The sequence below is a fragment of the Belonocnema kinseyi genome, chromosome 9, assembly GCF_010883055.1.
Source record: "Belonocnema kinseyi isolate 2016_QV_RU_SX_M_011 chromosome 9, B_treatae_v1, whole genome shotgun sequence".
In the NCBI taxonomy this organism is placed as follows: domain Eukaryota; kingdom Metazoa; phylum Arthropoda; class Insecta; order Hymenoptera; family Cynipidae; genus Belonocnema; species Belonocnema kinseyi.
This window is the reverse complement of record NC_046665.1, coordinates 82,162,609-82,182,376: the sequence shown is the minus strand read 5'-3', so window position 1 is coordinate 82,182,376 and position 19,768 is coordinate 82,162,609. Positions and strand designations below refer to the sequence as shown.

Here is a 19,768-nt window from a genome sequence, read left to right as displayed (position 1 = left end):
TGGATTTCATGCGTCATTTAAAATAATTAAACGAAATTAGTGAGGATTTCGGAATATTATAAATAAATCAAGGGATTTCGAGGAATCTTATTGGATTTAAAAAGATTTTAATGAATTTCAATCTATTTTAAAGAAAGATTTCAACGAAATTTAAAGGGATGTAAAATATTTCAAGGTATGTCGTAAGATTTCAAAATATTTCACAGAATATGAAGGCTTTTAACTGACTTTTCGAGCTTTGAAGAGATTTCCACATATTTTAAGGGGGTTAGAAGATTTTAATAGATTAAAATAAGTCATGGGAGTTCAAAGAATTTCAAAGGATTTAATGTGATACCAAAGTATTTTTACGAATTACGATATATCACGGAATTTCAACTAGTTTAATTCATTTTTAGAGATTTTAAGGGATTTCCATGCATTTTAAAGTTTTTCAAGGGTTGCAAGAGATTCAAGAGATTTCCAGGGAAAGTAATCACTTTAGATGGCTTTTGAGAGATTATGTACGATATGAATGAAATCCCAATTGTTTCAAGGAATTTTTATATGATTTAATCAATTCGAATGGATTTACAAAATTGATGCAAAATCCTGTTAAACAAAACAAGAATTCAACGACCAAATTTGGACCACAACGAATAAACGAAAACCAAAAAAAAACCCTATTGTAATCTGAAAAAAAATTCAAAAAAACAAAAAAAACAACAAAAAAATAAAATAAAATTTTCGGAAAAAATAAAAAAGAGAGAGCACCTGCTCATGGGTACGAGTACCGAAACGTTGGTAATGCAAATTTATTTATGTTTTTTATTTTTATTTTATTGTAATTTGATGGTCATAAAAATAAAAAAGACGAAAGAAAGAAAAAGAGAAGAAAGAGGATGTGGTTGGCTGCCTTCTCATTTTTCTTTCCTCTTTCTTATTTTTTTCTGAAAATTTTATTTTATTTTTTTTTTTTTTGGGTTTTTTTTCAGATTACACTAGGGTTTTTTTGGTTTTCGTTTATTCGTTGTGGTCCAAATTTGGTCATTGGATTCTTATTTTGTTTAACAGGATTTTGCATCAATTTGATTATTGGACATTAAATGGGATTTTTAATTTGGATTTTGGTCTAATTTAAATTTCGTAAATTTGGATTTACAAAATTTTAATAGCATTTACAGAATTTTAACCGCAAAAATTTAGCAATTAACATGTCAAAAAATTATTGGAAAGAGAAAACTTATGTAAGAAATTCTGTGTGAAACTCCTCCTTTCTCCCAAGCAATAATTCGTAAGATTTTCCGGACTACTTTCGTCCTGAAAAAGTCTTACGTAATTAATGAACATAATCAATTTAATATTTAAGGTTTTTTGAACGGCTTTAGGAAAGTTTTATTATTTTTATTTCTTGCAATCCACAAACAACTAATTAGAATATACAGAAATCCTTGGAAAATATGACAACACCTTAAAATCATGTAAAACCGCTTGCAATCTCTGAAAAGATGGACTTAAAAATATTTTTTTTACACACATACTTTTCAATTGCTACTTTAATAATGATTATAAATTTGATTAGTTTAAATAACTTTTAATTTTCGAATATTTATGAATTATCTGAAAATAAAGAGATTCTTTATAAACCCTTGAAATACCGAAATTATTTGTATTCCTGTGAATATGTACATTTAATTCCATAATTTACATTAGCCTGCAACCCTTTACAAGCCTATATATTATTTTTAACCCTTGGAGTACTTTTTAAAGCATGCAATTATTTCAAATTCCAGAAAATTTTCCGCCACTCCTTAAATTCCTTAAAAGTTCTAAAAATTATTCAAGTTCTTTCAATTTTCATGTAAATTAAGAAAATCCTTTAAATTCTTTCTAATGCCCTGCAATGTTGCATAAACCCTTTTAAAGGCGTTGGAACCTGGGTTAAACCGCAAAATTGAATTGTCTCATTTTACTCCGTCAAGCGTACATTTTCTTAATCTGAGAAAATGTATTCTTGAATAGAATATCGCGTTTTATTATTCTAAAACTTTATTGTTTTGCTTCATATAGAGATGTATTCAAATGCAGAACATAGTTTATTTCCAAGAAACCATTTCTGATTATTTTAATTGGAAATTTAAAAATTTTTAATTGTTCTTTTTAAAATGAAATGTATTCTTAATAAACTGTTTAAAAATGTTATTAAATTCTTTTTCCCTAAATATTTTTCTTTAAAAACGCATAAATTTTTTTTGAATGATCAAGAAAATGTAATAATTGTATTTTTAAGCATTTTTTAAAGCTTATAACTTTGTTTTATGTTGTCATATATTCATTTCTTATTATTTACATAATAAACAAGAATTATGTAAGTATATGGGTGATTATCAAGATGTTAAACAATAATAGTTAACCATTTTATTTTCTATAATTAATGAATTCTTTGAATGAAAAAATTTATTTTATTAAGTTTTTATAAATATACATACTAATAATATTCCCATTAAATTTTCTATAATTAATGACATGTTGAAATGAAATTCTCTATATGATAATTGAATTCATTGACTGAAAAACTTAATTTTGTTAATTTTGTCAATTAATAATATAAAAATATAAAATAAGATATTAACTATTTCAGATAGCAAGTAAGAATATAAAATTGAAAATTATAAAAAAATTCCTGCCTAATAAAAGATTTTTTTTTATAAAGGAAAAATAAATTTTTTGAATTCAGCTAGATTAAAATTTTTTTCTAAAGGTAAAAAATCTGACGCCTAAAACTTATTTAGTTTAAATTAGAATAACACATGATCCTTTTATATTTTCAAAACTAATTTTTTTTGTACTTATAACTTTCATGAATTTTTCTATTTTTGTGATTTTCAAACTGCTATTATCGAACACGAAAATTGTGTATAAAAAAAATTCAACTATGTCTTACAACTCTAATTTAAATTAAATAAGGTTCACATAACAAAATTTTTTACTTTTTAAAAATCAGTTTTAATCTAGTCGAGTCCAAAAAAGTAATATTTCTTTATTGAAAAAAGAATTCCTGTATTTAGCAGGAATATTTATTATTATTTTTAAGTTCGGATGATTTTTTGTTACCTTGAACATTACACAAAAATAATTTCAGGGTAGCCGTTTTAATCGAGGAAAAAAATGCCCAGTCATTTTCCGATTCACAAAAATGTTTCATGGTAAAAAAATTCGAAATAGTTTAATTGTAAGTAGACTAATACATACAAATAATCAGCTAAAAAGAGAGATGCAGTACATTTATAACCTTTTAATAATTTTAGGAATAAAATGACGTTTGAGTCTTACCTAATTATGTCAAAATTAAAAATACTTTTTTCAAAACTATTAAAAAAAATTAAATTCTTACCACCAAAAACTTACAGACGAAATAATGTTTTGAATGTTATAAATATTATCGGATTTGAATATAATTGTTAGCGGCGAAGAGTATGTGCGCGATGTCTATTGTATCAAGTTTATAGTTCTTATGTTGAAAAAACTAATGTAATTCTATCTTGATAATATAGGTATTTTCGAAGTAAATCTGACATTCGTTTCAAATTAATAATTATTTGAAGGAAAATATTCAAGCATTATTCTAAGAGAAATTTTTTCTTCGCTGAATACATTCATTTTCTCGTCTAAAGAGCATGAACACTGTTTCAATTAAAATAGTAGTCAAAATAAGTATATGAATTGACTTGAACCAAGAAACATTTTGTTACAGTTTTAGTTACTTATCATGAGATTATAATATTCTTAATTCAATATATTATTAAACTTCACGCAAATAAGTATAATGGAACAAATAAACTCAATATTTTCATGCTTAGAATAAATATATTCTTGATTCAAATAGTTGTCCTGATTCTATTATTTTCTTGAATCAAGAAAATCGATCCCTTGTAAAAAGAAAATACTTGCTTCTTTCAAGTAAAATCAGCCAAGTAAATTACCCTACTTGATTTAATGCAGTTTTTCCCCGTGTATTCGTAGTGGAAAATGCGCTAATTCCAATGGTCCAGTTTCAATGTCTTAAGGCCATGTAAAGGTAACCTCAATTTTTTTTCATATTTTTTTTCGCGTAACATAGGTTCTCACCAAATGAAATACCAATTGAAATATTAGGAAACCTTAAGTAAAAGCACTAAGGAACATTTATCTGGTCATACATTTTTGCAATTACAAAAAAATCACATACAAAATTTGTTGAAAATAAGCTTTTTTCGCTTTTATAAAAATTGAGTACAATATAAAATTTCATTCGTATTCGTTCGTATTTTTATTTAGTTTCACATATATGGTTATGGAAAATTATCCTATGCCATTTCCTATAGGTGGCACAGATAGGTTCTTATGTAGGATCCTATATACCAACCTATAGAGGAGTTTTCAGTAGGGATAACAGCTTTTCCATGCGAAATGCTAGTTCTCTAACATATCCCGCGTAGAAATTCAAATGGGAAACTAGTCTGGTTCCCGACCATTCGACCTCACTTAAAGTCGGGGGCTAGTCGGGTCATCTGACTAGCACCCGACCAGTAGAGTCACGGTAGATTAGTCGGGGGCTACTCAGATGACCCGACTTATCCTAGTCGGGGCCTGATCGGGTACTAGTAGGGGTCATATAATAATGCATCCGCCGCGTGGAATATTAACCAAACTCCCCAAAATTTGTGGAACACCCCTAAAAGTTTGTCAAAATACTTATTATTTACGGAAATCTCCATAAACTTTTTTGAAAAATTTAAAAGTGTTCAAATTTACCCATGATTTAATGGGGAACATATCCTACGCTTAAAAATACATAAATTTATGTAACTAAAATTCCACAAAATTTGTAGAATATTTTTTTAAATAACAAAAACTTCAGCGGGAAGGCAGCAATGGTTACGTGAGGACTGCTGTCTTAAACACTCGACGCGTCATTTCTGTTGCGCGAGAGGCGGCACGTCGCACCCTTGCGGATTTTCTTGAAAGCTACCAGTACAGAACCGCATGACTTAAATGAAGGTGGTAGCGAAATCTGAACTGTACCGTGCTTAATAGTTTACTACTAGGATAATGCTCGTCACTGATTAATCAAAACCTTTTTGTCTTTCCAATTTCAACTACATGAAGGATTAAACTTTATTTACATATGGCAAACCTTTCAGATCAATTTAAAAATATGCATCTGTACAAATTTAGAGTCTTATGACTTTTGGCAGACTTTTCACCTACATCTATATGTAGGTTTTCCAATATGAATTTTTTTTTAAATTCCATACAAAGGTATTTATAAATGTTCCTAGAAATTCGCAATTTTCTAAAAAATACTACAAAAAAATAAGATTACGTCTTTTTAAAGATTTTGATCGTTGTTTTTATAAAAAGTTGATTTTTGTACAAAATTATTAACTTAATAATTATTTATTAGGTATATTTGAGTTGAATTTAACATTAATAGATCTGTTCTCCAAAAAACGGTGTAAAATTATTGTTAAATAAATTCTTAGTGTTTTAGAATTAAACAAATAATTAGTGAACAAAAAGGACGGATTAGCCCTTGACCAACCACCGACCAGACCCCAACTGAAATTTTGACAACAAAAAGCCCAACTAGTCCCTGATTAGTCCCCGACTGGTTACTTTGTCAAAATTAATAACCCGACTAGGCCCCGATTAGTGCCCGACGTGTAATAGGGCCAAATAGGGTTATTTCCACACTGGATATGTAACCGATATCCAATAGTGTTTCATCAGCCACATGTAACAGTGTTATGCAAAAAATGCATAACAGCGTTATCGTTTCAGTTCTCGAATTGTTATTTTATTTATTAGTATTATCAATTCAGTTTTCAATTATTGTTATATTAACTCTAAAATCAGTTGTAACTAAATTATGTACCAGTAAAGTATCCAATATTTATTGCTTAATATAAACTATTTAAATCACAAATAAAAACAAAATAAAATAAAAATCTGTACTGAGATCTCTTAATTAAATGAATTACAGATCATCTCAATTCGCACAAGCACTAAATATCCATTTGACTACTTAACAATGAAATCTCAGCAAGCTTCTACACTTCGACCTTAATCGCGACAGTTTTCTCTCCATACAAAGGGACATTTTTCGGGCAACTTACGTCTCTTGTGTCACTAAGTAGTGCCCTATTTACAGCCCTCTCTTTCTATTTTCTCTATCTCTTTCTCTGTTTCTCACCCCTGTTCCCTCCACTCCTTCCTCGTCCCCCTTCCGCATTCACACTCGCGTATTTTCCCCTTTAACCGAAACCCACTTCCACCCACGTCCTCCCACTATCCCCACCAGCCCAAAATGCGCGCGCACGTGTCTACCCTCGGATTAGTTCGTCATGTTTCGCTCTCATCCCTCGGCGCCGCCACCGTCGCTTCTGAGCCGCAGTTCGATTAAAACCACCGGTCCGGCCGGCTCTTATGACACGGTATCGCAAATCCGGCGTCGATCTCGCGACTCGAACGTGCACACTTTTTCGACTTCCGATTGTTTATTGTTTATTTATCAGTGAATTCGCATATGACCCTGTTTTGATGTCCCGTTTTTTCGAAGAAAAGGATATCTAGTGTTGAATCAAGAATTCCGTTGCGTGAGTTACGACTAGTTTTCAAAGGTTACGATTTGGATGATTCCCGGGGTCGCGTAAGCCCGGCGAATTGTGTCGCTCGCCTAACTGTACCGACATTTTCGTTTACGGTGAGAGGCCAATGCATTATCGATGATGATCGATAAACGGGGGAGTAACGCCGATAAGCTTTTTTTGTCCTTTGTTTTTCGCCACCTTCGCTAGAACAAGGGAACATTTTTTATTTTGCGCTTCGATGGATACCTCCTACGATATAAAATTCTTGTTTTTTTCCCATCGGGAATGAAATAAAAATCAAGCTGAACATTTTTTTTGCCTTCACTTGTTCTTGTAGCGAAAAATGAATCAGGGTTGTGTCTGTTCATTATTTTAATGCGAGTCTAAAGCATTTAGATTCCAAGGTTCGTTCTTTGTTTTGCAATCTAGTGGAGATTTTATTACGGTGGCAACTATACTTTTGAAAGATTTAACGGGTAATTATTTAAACTTGCTAAAAATGACGAAGATTATTTTGAGTAAGTTAAAATTTTGTTTCAAGCTAACTTTTAGAAATTTGGACGGAATTATTACCAGGACTTCTTTATGATATTCAATCTAATTTTTCTATCAAAATATGATAACCAAGTGAACCTAGAAATTGTTTAAACTTGTTTAATATTTCCAGCAGTGCACAAATTAGCACGAGTTATGTTCGTTTTTTATCAATTGTTTTCATTCCTTTACATTTTTACAACGGAAAATAGGCAAAAACATTTTAGGATTACTGACGTCTTGGTAAATTATAAAATAACTTTAAAAGATCTTGGAATTGATTTTTTTATTTAAAAAAATGGTTACATTGCAGAATAGGGGCGTCAACTGTCACTTCTGTTTTGGCTGGAAAAAAACTTTGTTTGGCACAAACTATTAGAATCTTGAATTAAACAATAAATGAAGTGCTTTGACTAGGCAAAAGTTTCAAATTGTTGTTACTTTTGTTAGTATGATGTCTCAAATATGGGTCTGTCACGATATATAGTAATGATCGTATTTAACGAGTTCGAAATGGGTAGGGATTTGACCAACATTATTTTGTTGACTAGTCATAGGGGTGCCTTCCCGCCCTCCACGAGACGTTGGAAAAGGGTAAGGTTTCGACAAACATTTTTGTGACATGTCGAAGGGTTGTTTTTAGCTGTATTAATGTTTAAACTTACCTAAAAGGTGAGTTCAATATGACATTTCGATATCATGACGTACCCATATTTAAAACGTCATAATAACAGAAGTAACAATAATTTTATATTTCTGTCTGTTCAGATCGCTTCATTTATCGTTTAGTTGGATTATAATAGTTTGTTGTCGGAAAAAACTATTTTTCCAGTCAAAAAACAGGTATAGCACCTATTTTACAATTGCACCCAAAAAATATTAACCCACGTTTCAAATGCTCATTTACTTAAATTCAATCTTGAAATAATTTCAGTTCCTTAATTTTGGTGTTTGCAAGTTTTATCTAACATTTTGAATCTAAAAATTTTTCATATTTGTATGCTTTCAAAATCAAAGATATTTCTATCTTTAATGTCTCGAATTTCAAGGATTTTTTTTCAAGTTTTTAAATTAAAAGGTCTTCAAATTTTTAAGATTAAAACCGAACTAGTTTTTATCTGTTATCCTTTATTAAATTTTCATTCTTCAAACTTGAGCTGTTTCAACTTAGGTATCCAGGAAACCTGTATCTCTCAAATTCAAAGGCTACTACAGTTACTCTAGCTTGAGTTTAAAATCTTGCCTGCTTTAAAATTAAAACCGTTTTTCATATTTCTTTCCTCATTTTTTATTTATTAAAAATAAAAAAGTTTCTTAAAAATCTGAAAAATGAGGAAACTCATTTTTAAAGCCTTAGAAAGGAGCATGAAAGAGAAATAGGATTATCCGTCCTGAATTAAAAGTCAGTTAGTTATATCTACAATTTCGTTGATAAATATACAGATCCATAAAACCAATTACTATTGATCTCGCTCTTGAAAATCTGTGGAAATCTTGACAAATTGAGTGAGGAACGTTTCTGGATTTACCCGTTTGCATCACCAAAGACGGTAGAAAGCTCCGACAAGAGCCAAAAGGATCGATTCTAGCCTGGGGGGGGGGGGGGGGGGGGGGGGGGGGGGGGGGCTACATCATATAACCTCCGACAGTAATTATATCAGCTTGATAATGCAAACAAGAGAGAAATTGCTGATCCTTTTAGCTCAGGATTCATAATCGAAATAACACATTCTGTTTACCAGGAGAAGCAAATTAATTAAAATCGATCAAAAAACTTTAGAAGAAACCTTAATTTTATATTTAAACATTGATGTAAATAAAATTTTAATTTTGAAATTAAGAGCGCTGAGAGTTGAATAATTTTTAATGAAATAAGAACTGACCGGATAGTTTCAAATTAATTTTAAATTGCTGATACAAATATCGAGAGTACTTACGGCAATTGAGGAAATACAATTATCTCAGAATGTGGGAATTATACCATCTAAAGAGAAATTTTCTAATAAAACGATAAGCAAATCACTTGATTATTAAATAATGATTATTATGCAGTATTTCTCACTTTTATTTCAAGTAAATTCTTTCAAATCATAAATAAATCGTCACTTCAGTAAAAAAACTGTCCTTTTTCGTGATGTATTTATTAAAACTGGATTTTATTGGTGGGCGAGTAAAGAATGAAGCGGAAAAACGTTATTCTGCGTTTATTTGTAGGGCGTCAAACTATTCATCAGCGCCTGTATTTTTCTGACAATTCATCGTCTCTGGAGGGAAATGGTAATTGTTGCGCTTGCGACCCAGGCACGTCCAACATTAAAAAAGAAACTATTTTTTATAGAGTCATAGCTCTCTTTTAGAAATGCAATTCTTTAAAATTGAGGTTTGATTACACCCAATTATTGTCGTTCTTGAAGTATTAACTTAAAAAAATCGCCTTTTGTTAATAAAAAAATTAAAAGAAACTTAAACAATTCCTCAAACACTTTTTTATAATAGATTAAATGCAAATTTTAAGATTCCCTAATTATTGTACATTGCAGATTTTGAAGTTGAAAAATCTAAATTTGTTAGCGAAAAATATAGAAAACTATAAAATTAAAGATTTTAAGGTTGAACAATTTGAAGCAAGTTTTTAATATTTATTGTGTCTCGTCGTCCCGAAAAATGTGGTAAGAATAAAAAAGTAATTGATTGGCCATCCTGAAATGTTTGGACAACTAGCCAAAATTATGAACAAATTTTCATAACCAACCCCGAATTAAAAAAATAATAAAATTAAGCGTTTGATATTGAACAATATAAAACCTTAATTTTTTTTATAATTAAATATTCGAATATGAAAATTTTTAATTTGATACATTGCAAATCGCAATTTGCACTATCGATTTTCGTCATTTGCATGACTGTATTTTTTATAATAATTTGAGATCCAGTCAATATTTTTGCAGTTTCTTAGGCTTATTTTAAGGAGAAGACTTCAGCGTTTATTTTGCGTATTTTTCAATTTCTGACAATTATTTTACTAGATTTTGTCAGATGTTGAATTTGAATCTTCAAAATTGTCAATATTAGATTGAGCTTTTTAGCTCACTATGTCAATCTATATATATATACTCAATATATATTTGAAAGAAAATGACCCTCAGGTGGTCTTATTTTTTTATTTAGAAAATCAGGGGGCTGAACTTTTTAAATTTTTTACATTTTCGTAGCTAAATCTGCTTGTAAGTTAGAAAAAGAAGTGATAGTAACACGTGTGATCCTTAAAAGATTAAGTAAAACAAAACAAAAATAATGTGGAAGAATACTTATTTAGAAGGCTGTACCTTGCCTAAAAATTAAAAAGATTTTCATTTAAAAAAATATATGTATTCGTTTCACCCATATCATTAAATTTTTACACGAGACAGGAAGTACAAAAAATTGCGTAGCAGCGATGATGTATCGGTCAACGTGTCGAGAGACGTCTTTCATTTCTCGTTCAGTGGAGAATAATTCAGTTTTAAAATCGCAGAGATTTCTAGACTGCAAGTAATTTTCATCTTTTCGTCTATTTTTCTTTCTCGTCCTAGCCGTTGTTTTCAGACAAGTGGAAGCTCGTTTCGTTAAGGAAGTTTAATTGAAAGAGATATACTCCTGGAAATCCATTCATCTTCCTATGTATATATTTGCCTCGATCTTGCTAAGATTTTACGAGCTTGTTGAGTAGACAGAATAACGTTGGTACTAGCAGGAGGTGCTGTGAAAGCCATCTGACCGAAGTGACGTGTTAAGTACCAAGAATGTGAACCTTAGAAATTCATTAGAAATCAGAGGCATTCCGAAAATAGCATTAGAGGTTTAATTAATTTTATAGTTGTGAAAGAATATCCTTGACATTTTTTATTAATATTGCGGACTTATAATAATAAAGAAGTCCTCTGGGTTGGTAAATCTTATTACGGAAGTATGAAACTCTCTTTTCACGCGAAAAGAATTTCATTTCCTAGAAATGAAAGTTTAATTAGTACAAGGCATAATTTTTGAACAAATAATTTATGTTATTGTAAAAATTCCGCATTCGTCAACTCAACGAACAGCAATGATTGAAGACGTGTTTTTCTACATTTTAAAACAAATGTTTAGTTAATAAATCCGTTAATTTTAAATATAAGCATAAAAGCTTTACATAGGTGATGTAAAACTGTTGCATGAACAACAAAATAGCTATAGATTTTATTTAATAAATTCACCGTAAAATTCGCCAAAACTCACCCCTTATTAAAGTTTAACAAAATTGTTAAGTGTATTTTCTGAACTTTATGAAATTAAAATTAAAAGTTTAGGCGTAGGCTAAATAACAATTTTCGATAATCATGTGGGCAATATGCCATTTAAATAAAAATTCTTCTCCTTTTCACCCTTAATAATTCATAAATCATAACATTTTTTTTCTTCAAAAGTTTTTAAATTAATATACTCATATATTATACATAATGAAATAAAAAATGTAAATTTTTTATGAATTATTAAAGGAGAAACATTTATATTTTAAGGGAATTATTTTCCACACTTGTCTATCACAAATTATTATATGATTTACGCTTAAGATTTTTATTTATAATTTATGAAATTCAGTATATTGTCTTAAAAAGTGAATTGTGGGGCATTCCAGGATGAATTCAATTATAAAATGGAATTTGTAGCCTTCGTGTTGTTCACACGATGGTTTTATCTCACCTCTGTGAATCTTTTACGATTCTCTTCAAATTAATGGATTAATTGAATTTTTACCGCATTGGGATACTTTGAGGTTCGTGCCCTGCTTCTGAAGATTTGTTTAAATTTTTTTAAATTAGATTTTTTCACTAAATGGCACAAAATGAGGGGATCAAATCTTCGCAAATAAAGAAATTAATTTTTCGGGCCACACTAGTAATTATGTAAAAATGACTGGATTTTAAACTTGGGACAGTGTTCAATTCAAAAATTTCAATTGTTAACGTTCTCGATTTCCAATTTATAATGGTATAACATACCATTTTATGTTAAAAGTTTTTTTACTTTTATATGGGGCAATTCCTAAATACTTCAGTTTGCAACTCTGAACGCTCTTAGTTCAAATGCGTTATTTCGGAGACTTTCTTATCGAAGAATTTGAAATTTAAAGTATTTGTTGAAAATTTCCCTAATTTGAAACCTTTAAAATGATCAATTTTATCGAGTGTATTGTATTTCATTTCTTTTTTCAATAAATTATTTCTAAATCTCAGAAATAATTACGTTAGTTTCTTTCTAAATCAACTTTATTTAGGACCAATATTAGTTTTAAGATCTATCAAAGCCAATATTTTCTTTCACCAGAATGACCAGAATATTCGCACCTTTTAGTATACCACAAAAATGTAATAGAAGTTTTTCAAGATAAATACTATTTTTAGCTTGTAATTTTAAAAAATGCTGCAAGTACTCCTCTGCAGTTGATGTTGCATCAGATAACTTTTCAGTATCACTCAGAATAACGCTGATGGATGAAAAATTCTAAAAGTACCTCATGAAACCATGGTTCCATGAACTGTAATCGTTGCCAATATTTTTTCAAAGAATGGAAGCTTTATGAAAAAATAGTCGCGCAAGCCGCGCTCACAACACAAAATATTGAGATATTTTAAGGCGTTTTATGACTGTTAGGTGATATGCGCTTGAAATTGTCGATGATTTCGGGGTCAATACCATCTCGGGAGAAAATTTTTTTAATTGATAACGAATCGTCAATTTGTAGCCTTTTAATTTTCGATATAGAAAGCGTAACTCCCTCCTTATCGAAGAGGACCAGAATTACTTGCGATTAGAATCTTCTGAAGGGTGTGTTATCGATTACAGGTGATTCGTCGAAAAGTGCTTCAAGTTGTTGGATCTTAAAAAGTGCGTCAGAAAATCGGAAAATTGAGTGTTTTATCTGAAAAGGACGACGAACTTAGGGAAGTCTGTGCTGGCTTAAACAGCCTTTGGTTTCCTCTTGTTCGATGAACAGGAGAGCGAATCAAATCGCTTAAAGTACGTGAGCAGAGCGAGTACATGTTATGGGAGGTACGATGTCCGGACCCTCCCGCTGTTGGCTCTTCCTAATCCTGGGATGTATGACTATAGCAACGTTTGCCCAAAATCCTATTGAAGAGAAAACAACCTTCGAAGCTGCCTTTCAAGGTAAGTCGATGACAAAACGTTAAAAACATTCATGTTTGTTTCCTCGTTTTCTTAGGGGAATTAGAGAGAAAAAAAAATCAAAAATTGTCATGAGGTAGTTACATATTTTTAAATATTTTTTTACTTGTGAAATAAAAATAATTATTAAAAAAGAATGTGCTTACTGAATAAAAGTCTTTCTATATCTGTTAAATTATTTTTTCAATCTTTAAAAAGTATGATTTTTCTATTTTTCACGGATAAATGGGTCATTGCTGATTGGGCGGAAGAGCGAAAGCAGTGAACAGCCAATCAGTATTCCAAGCAAGCCAACCATGCTTTGCTGGAACAGATTTTTCTAGATGTAACTTGCGAATATCACAAAATGGTTTGAATATCGTTTTCGATCGTTCTTTTTTTAAAAAGAATTTGATTATTAAAATTGTTTGTAAATGTTGTATATAATTTTAGTGCTATTTTTAAAATAATTAATTGTAAGCAAGAACAAAATTAAATTTTAATTCAGATTTCAGTAAAATTTTATTCAGTCTCATTAAAATGCATTAAACGGCTAAGAAGCCGTGTGTAAATTATGTGAAGTTTTTTTTGTTGAATTATTGAAGTACGTACACATATAACATAATTTTAGCCAAATAAATTTTAATCAAATAAATTTTTTTCGTAAATTTATTTAGAGGGCATTAAAAAATAACGCTTGACGATTAGAGCTCGGCAGGTGGGGCAAGGGGTAGTAAAATCTTACTTTTTATTATGAATTAACCAATTAGTTCACTCAAGTATTTTAATTTTAAACAAAAAAAGATAAATACTAAACAATGTAATAGTTAATAAGTTTGGTTGCGCTCGATAATGTGTTTCCTCGCGCCACGTGCTCGGGCATTGCACTTCCCTCACATTTGTGCATACGAATATTAAAATTAAAAGTCAAACCATTGAGAAGTAAAATTTATTTACTGGGAATTCTCTTCTGTTAAAGCTCCTTCGGCTTTGACGAACACATTCTCATATCTTGTCGCATGAGGAAACATGTTTAAAAGCAAATTTCAATATCCAATGTAAAAACAATTTTTTTTAATAAACGTTTTATTGTACCTTGTTTCTTTTATCAAAACATTCGACTTGTTTATTTTAAATGTCATTTTTCATGATTTAAACCAAAACTACGCATCCTGTCAAAAAATGATTGTTAACAAATTTGTAGCTCTGTTTTCGGCACACAACTTTTTGTTGTACCTTGTGTCGTTTGTCCAAAAATCAATTTCTTTATTTTTAATGTAGTTTTTTACATATAAAAAAACTAGGCATATTATCACAAAAGATTTGAAAAAAATTGTGAGAGATATGCATAGGTTGACTACAAAATTAAATTTTTGATTATTTTTTGTGCAATCAAAATTTGAATTTTCGATTTTTCAAGAAAATTCAAAACGTTGTTATAATTATTTTATATAGCTTTAAAAAAATTAAAATTTTTATCAAAAATGCAATTTGAAATTATTTTCAAACCGACAGTCGAATTTTTAATCAAGAATATGAAATTTCAGTAAAAAGATGAGTTTTAAAACAAATAAATAAAAAAGTCAATCAAATTGTTGAATTTTCAAGCCAAAAAGATCAATGTTGATGAAAACAGTTTAATTTTTGTATTAATAAATTTCATACCAAAAATTAAATTTTTCCCAAACCGTATAATATCGGAATCAGCAATTCAATAGTAAAATTTTTAGCCAGAATGAATTAACATGGAACTTTAAATAGTTGCATTTTCCTATTAGGTTCTATTAATTCAGTTCTTATTTAAGTGGAACACGATGAAAAGGAGAAAGACTGTGAAGCCTGCACTAATAAATAGGCATTTGATAACTTTTATGCAGACAAATAATAATTCAAATAGACATAGAAGTTTGTTTTTATATTCTTAAAATATTAGGTAAGAAAACTGGAAATTTCACTTAGAAAATAAATTAAAGGATTTCTAAAGAAAATTTTTTAATTTGGATTAAACACTTTTAAATTCCGGCCAAACAAATTATGTTGGAACGAGCAACATTTTAGGCCCTGAAGAAATTATAAAATTTTACTTCTTTCGATCTCTCGAGTAGCTTAATGGTAAGAACACTTGAAAGGCAATTGATAGACCTGTGTAGAGATGCATAACGAGCATTTAATTTTTTTTTTAAATCTCGTCAGATAAAATTAAAACCTCGAACACGACACTTACATCGAGAGGACCGATCACAAAGTCCAGATGATCGCCTTGTCTCGATCGACTTTTTTTATCATCAATTCTTGATCTCCATTATATTTTAGTTCCAGCTGTTCATATTTCATGCAAAACTCGATTCTGTCCAAAAAAGATCGATATGCATAACTAGATCTATGGTTTGATTCCAAGCTTATCGAAGTAGAAGATCTTTTTCAGAAAAAATTTAAGTTTAAAATTGGTTGATTGATAACTCCATATAGTCTGAAAAGGTGTTAAAGAATTTCTTTGATTTCATGAGTTAACTTAGATCCATCGTGTTGATTTCCATTTTCACGGTCGTTGAAAGATATCTCCACTGAGTGAATTATTTCAATTTTGTTATCGAAAGCTAATTCAAGATATCTTGCATAGGGGGGTGAACACTTCAGAAAATTACCTTACTTAGTTAGTGGATGACCCCTTATTTATTTTTCCATTTCTTATCACTTGGTGAATTTATGATTACAACATTTAATATTAGCACTAATATTACTAGGCACAACTAATATTATTAGGTACATTACAAGTAATACTGTGAAAATGAACAATTAAGTAACATAACTTTTTTTTAATGTATTAGGTACTGCAGTAAGCACTCGTTAGTAACATATTGATAATACATAATATTTCCAACTATGTACACCTTTTTCGCCTGGGAATTAAAAATTTCCACATCTGTGCTGTTTTCAATAAGTATTTTTTCAAACACCAAGTCCATTTTTGTGTAAATGTTGAATTGCATCAAAATGTGATTACGTCTCAGTTGATTAGTCACTAGATGCTTCGTAAACCGCGTTTATAAGTTAACAGTTTCACTCTGGGGATTAAACTATATTATATCACTCTGAGCTCTAACTTCAGCCTCAATTTTGCCACCACGTGTCATCCCACTGCGATTAAAGTTCTGTCATTCATTCGAAATGCGTATCTGATCACCGCTATCCAGCAAATCATGTGACGCCTCTTCGAGTATACTATATGTTCCTTTTTTTAAGATCGAAAATGCCGTAAAAAATTATTTTAATTTATTAACAGGACTTTCAACCATCCACGCGAAATATACTTTCACTGCTGCGTTATTTTTGTTCAGACAATTAGATTTATAAAAGTTATACCTAATGCAAGCATAGATATCACCAAAACCTTGTGAACAAGCTTTAAGAAAAAGAAGAATACTAATTTATGTGTTACTGTCTTATAACGAAGATGACCTCATGTGAGGGTGCTAATTTTTCATTTGTTGAAAAGTACCTATTAATATAATTATTCTTGGTCAAACTCTTCTTATATTTATTAAAAGATATTTTATTCAAAATGGAAGAACGATGTAATACTTAGAGTGAACCAGACCTATGTAAATCTTAAATTAAGAAAAAACTAGTAACTCATTAAAATATAAAATAAATTTAATTAATTTAGACAATACAGAACACACTTTTATATAATGATGAGTATTTTCGCAAGAAGAGAAATAATTTTTTTAGTAAGGTTAATTCGGTGTGTCGATTATTGATTTTTGAGGTTCGGATATTAAAAAAGTTATTAAATAGCTAGTAATAAATATTTAAAGAACACAATGGCTTAGGTAATAAATACATATACACAAATCATATAGAAAATGGATATCAATAATAATGGTTAGAGATGCCGGAAAATTCATTAAAATACCTTTGAGTCTATAAAATCCTTTAAAATGACTAAAAGCCTAGAAAATCTGTTAAAATCCCATTAAGCTCGTTGAAATTCTTTCAAAATCCTTCGAGATATTATAAAATTTTGAAAATTTTCTGAAACTTCTTGGAATCTTCTCAAATATGAAAAATTCCTTAACATTATTTAAGAATTTTAAATCTTTAAAAATCACTTTTGGAATCCTTGAAAGCACCCTTAATTATTCACAATCATTTAAAATCTTTTGAAATCCCTTTAAAATTTGTAAAACTTCTGAAAACTTCTTGGAATCGTTTGAAATGCCCTTAAACATTTAAAATCCTACGAAATCTGGTTAATTTCTTAGAATCTATTGTAATTCCTTCGAATATTGAAAAATCTCTTAAAATCATTAAAATCCCTCAATTTTTGTGAATGAATTCTTCAAACTTTTATAAAAATATCAATCAATTCCTTAAAGTCTTATAAAATTGTATACAATCTGATGATATTACTTTAAATCCCTTGAAATAGTTGAAGTTCTGTCAAATCCTTCGAGATATTGGATAACTTACTAAAGTCCTTTGAAATCCTTGGAAATTACTGGAATCCTCGGAAGTATGAAAAAATCCCATGAAATTCGTTAAAATGATGTTTCTTGAACTAATATCCAGTTCACCATTAAAATTGAAGAAAACAGAAAATTGCACTTCTTGGACGTACTAGTTTATAAAAGTTCTCATAAACCATTAGGACTTGAAGCTTATCGAAAACCCACTCATACAACAGATACCTACATGTCTTCTTCCACCACCACCCATCTCAAAAAGAATCGGTCTTCAACTGCCTTTTATATAGAACTGTCTCCATAACGGATGATAACTGAAAAATGGAACTACACAACTTTCGACAAATTCTAATACAGAGCGATTACAGAAACAATTATATTGATAAAGTAATAAGAAAATACACCCAAAGTAAAAAGTCATTACAGAAAGCCCTTTACTGAAATGAAGAATGTACTTTTTATATTTTAATAATTATATCAGTTTAATATACTTTAAATTGACAACAGAGATATATCATTCATGATCTTTTAACATTCATTGCTACAGAATGATGGTTTCTGATTTTTTTTATTGAAAGTTGATGAGTAACGACGATCACACCTTGAATTGGAATAACTGGTGCATTGTAGCCAAATAATTGTTTGATTTTATCAAATGGAAAGAAAAACTTAAGAATTTATATATTTGAAGAATGTATGTTTATGTTTTATTTCTTCTTATAATTTATCGAGAAAAATATTTTAAAATGTCGCACTTAGCCGCGTCTTATCGTACTGGACGAAGAGTCAAATGCAACTTCAATATGGATAACAGATTAATAAATTAGTGCAAATGTCTATTTTAAATTGTCATAATATAAATAAATGCATTTTTATGTTATGAGTGTCATTTTTTAGAAGTGCTTCGGCAATAATACAAATTGAAGGAACTTTTTATATGAGAACTAAAAAAAAATTTTGTCGGTAATTTATGGATAATTTATGTTTCTTGGATTGGACCATTTACTATTGACAATTAGCCTTACCCGTGCGGAAAAATAATTTTTTATCAAAGAGTACATGAGCAAAAGTGTGGAAAAATTGCCTTTGGGCACTGCTCAAGAATTTTTATACGTATGTTTCACTGTTTTTAGATGGTTACAATTCCTGGAATCAAACATGTGTGGCTTTCCTCCAGTTTTATAATGTCACCTCCACAGGTTATGAATTATTGCTTCTGTATGCGGGTACATTGCCGGGATTTACTGAACTTCCACCAGTTTTTATCGCATTAGTTCGTATCAGGTGAAGACAAGAATAGTTCATGGAGGATAAAACAAAATTTTTAAAACGAAAATAGTAGTCTTTAATTATGACCAGATACTTGGTAAAAAATGATTGATGCTTCATTAGATATTTAAAGAGAAGTATATGCAGTATGAAAGTAAACTTTAAAGATATACTGGTTTTTGAGAATTTAATACAAATTCCCTAGGTTCATTCCTTTCGAAGGAAAAGAGAGAAAATCGGTAGAACAAGCGCAGTGAAAGAAGCAGACAGGCAGTAGAGCAAGTTTTATACAGTCAGACACAACGAAAGAAGCGTCTCGTTTCAGTTTCTTCCTCTTGCACGTCTGTGTACAGTTTATTTCCATACCTAACGAAAGCATTCTTTCTTTCATTTAAAAAAATGTTAACTATGAAGAAAATTATTTACATATGTTATTTTGTTTTAAAAATATATTTAAAAAATCCAATTGACATTTATTTACAGTATAACATTTTTTACATTACATGTTTTGAATTTTGTGGTCAGTAATCTAACAATTTCATGAAGTGGATTTTTAATTGTTTTGGATTTTTTAAATAAAAAGAACTGGTTTGAAATTGTTAATTTGTAAAGCCTTGTATTCAAAATATTTTAATGTTAAGTGACTCTTTTGGCTAGCTGTAGATTAAATTTAGAATATGACATAGTGTTAATATTAATTAAATA

The 19,768-nt window shown here is 29.7% G+C and overlaps 1 protein-coding gene across 1 annotated transcript in view; it reads left to right on the top strand.

Annotated features, from left to right (window-relative positions):
- The first annotated feature begins 6,452 nt into the window (after positions 1 to 6,452).
- Positions 6,453 to 19,768, top strand: part of LOC117180832 (pikachurin) — a 421,131-nt gene continuing 407,815 nt past the window's right edge. Inside the window, exons 1-2 of the mRNA XM_033373361.1 lie at positions 6,453 to 6,724; positions 13,008 to 13,331. Of these exons, the coding sequence (XP_033229252.1) occupies positions 13,208 to 13,331 (124 nt within the window). The 5' untranslated portion in view covers positions 6,453 to 6,724; positions 13,008 to 13,207. The remainder of the gene's footprint in view (positions 6,725 to 13,007; positions 13,332 to 19,768) is intronic.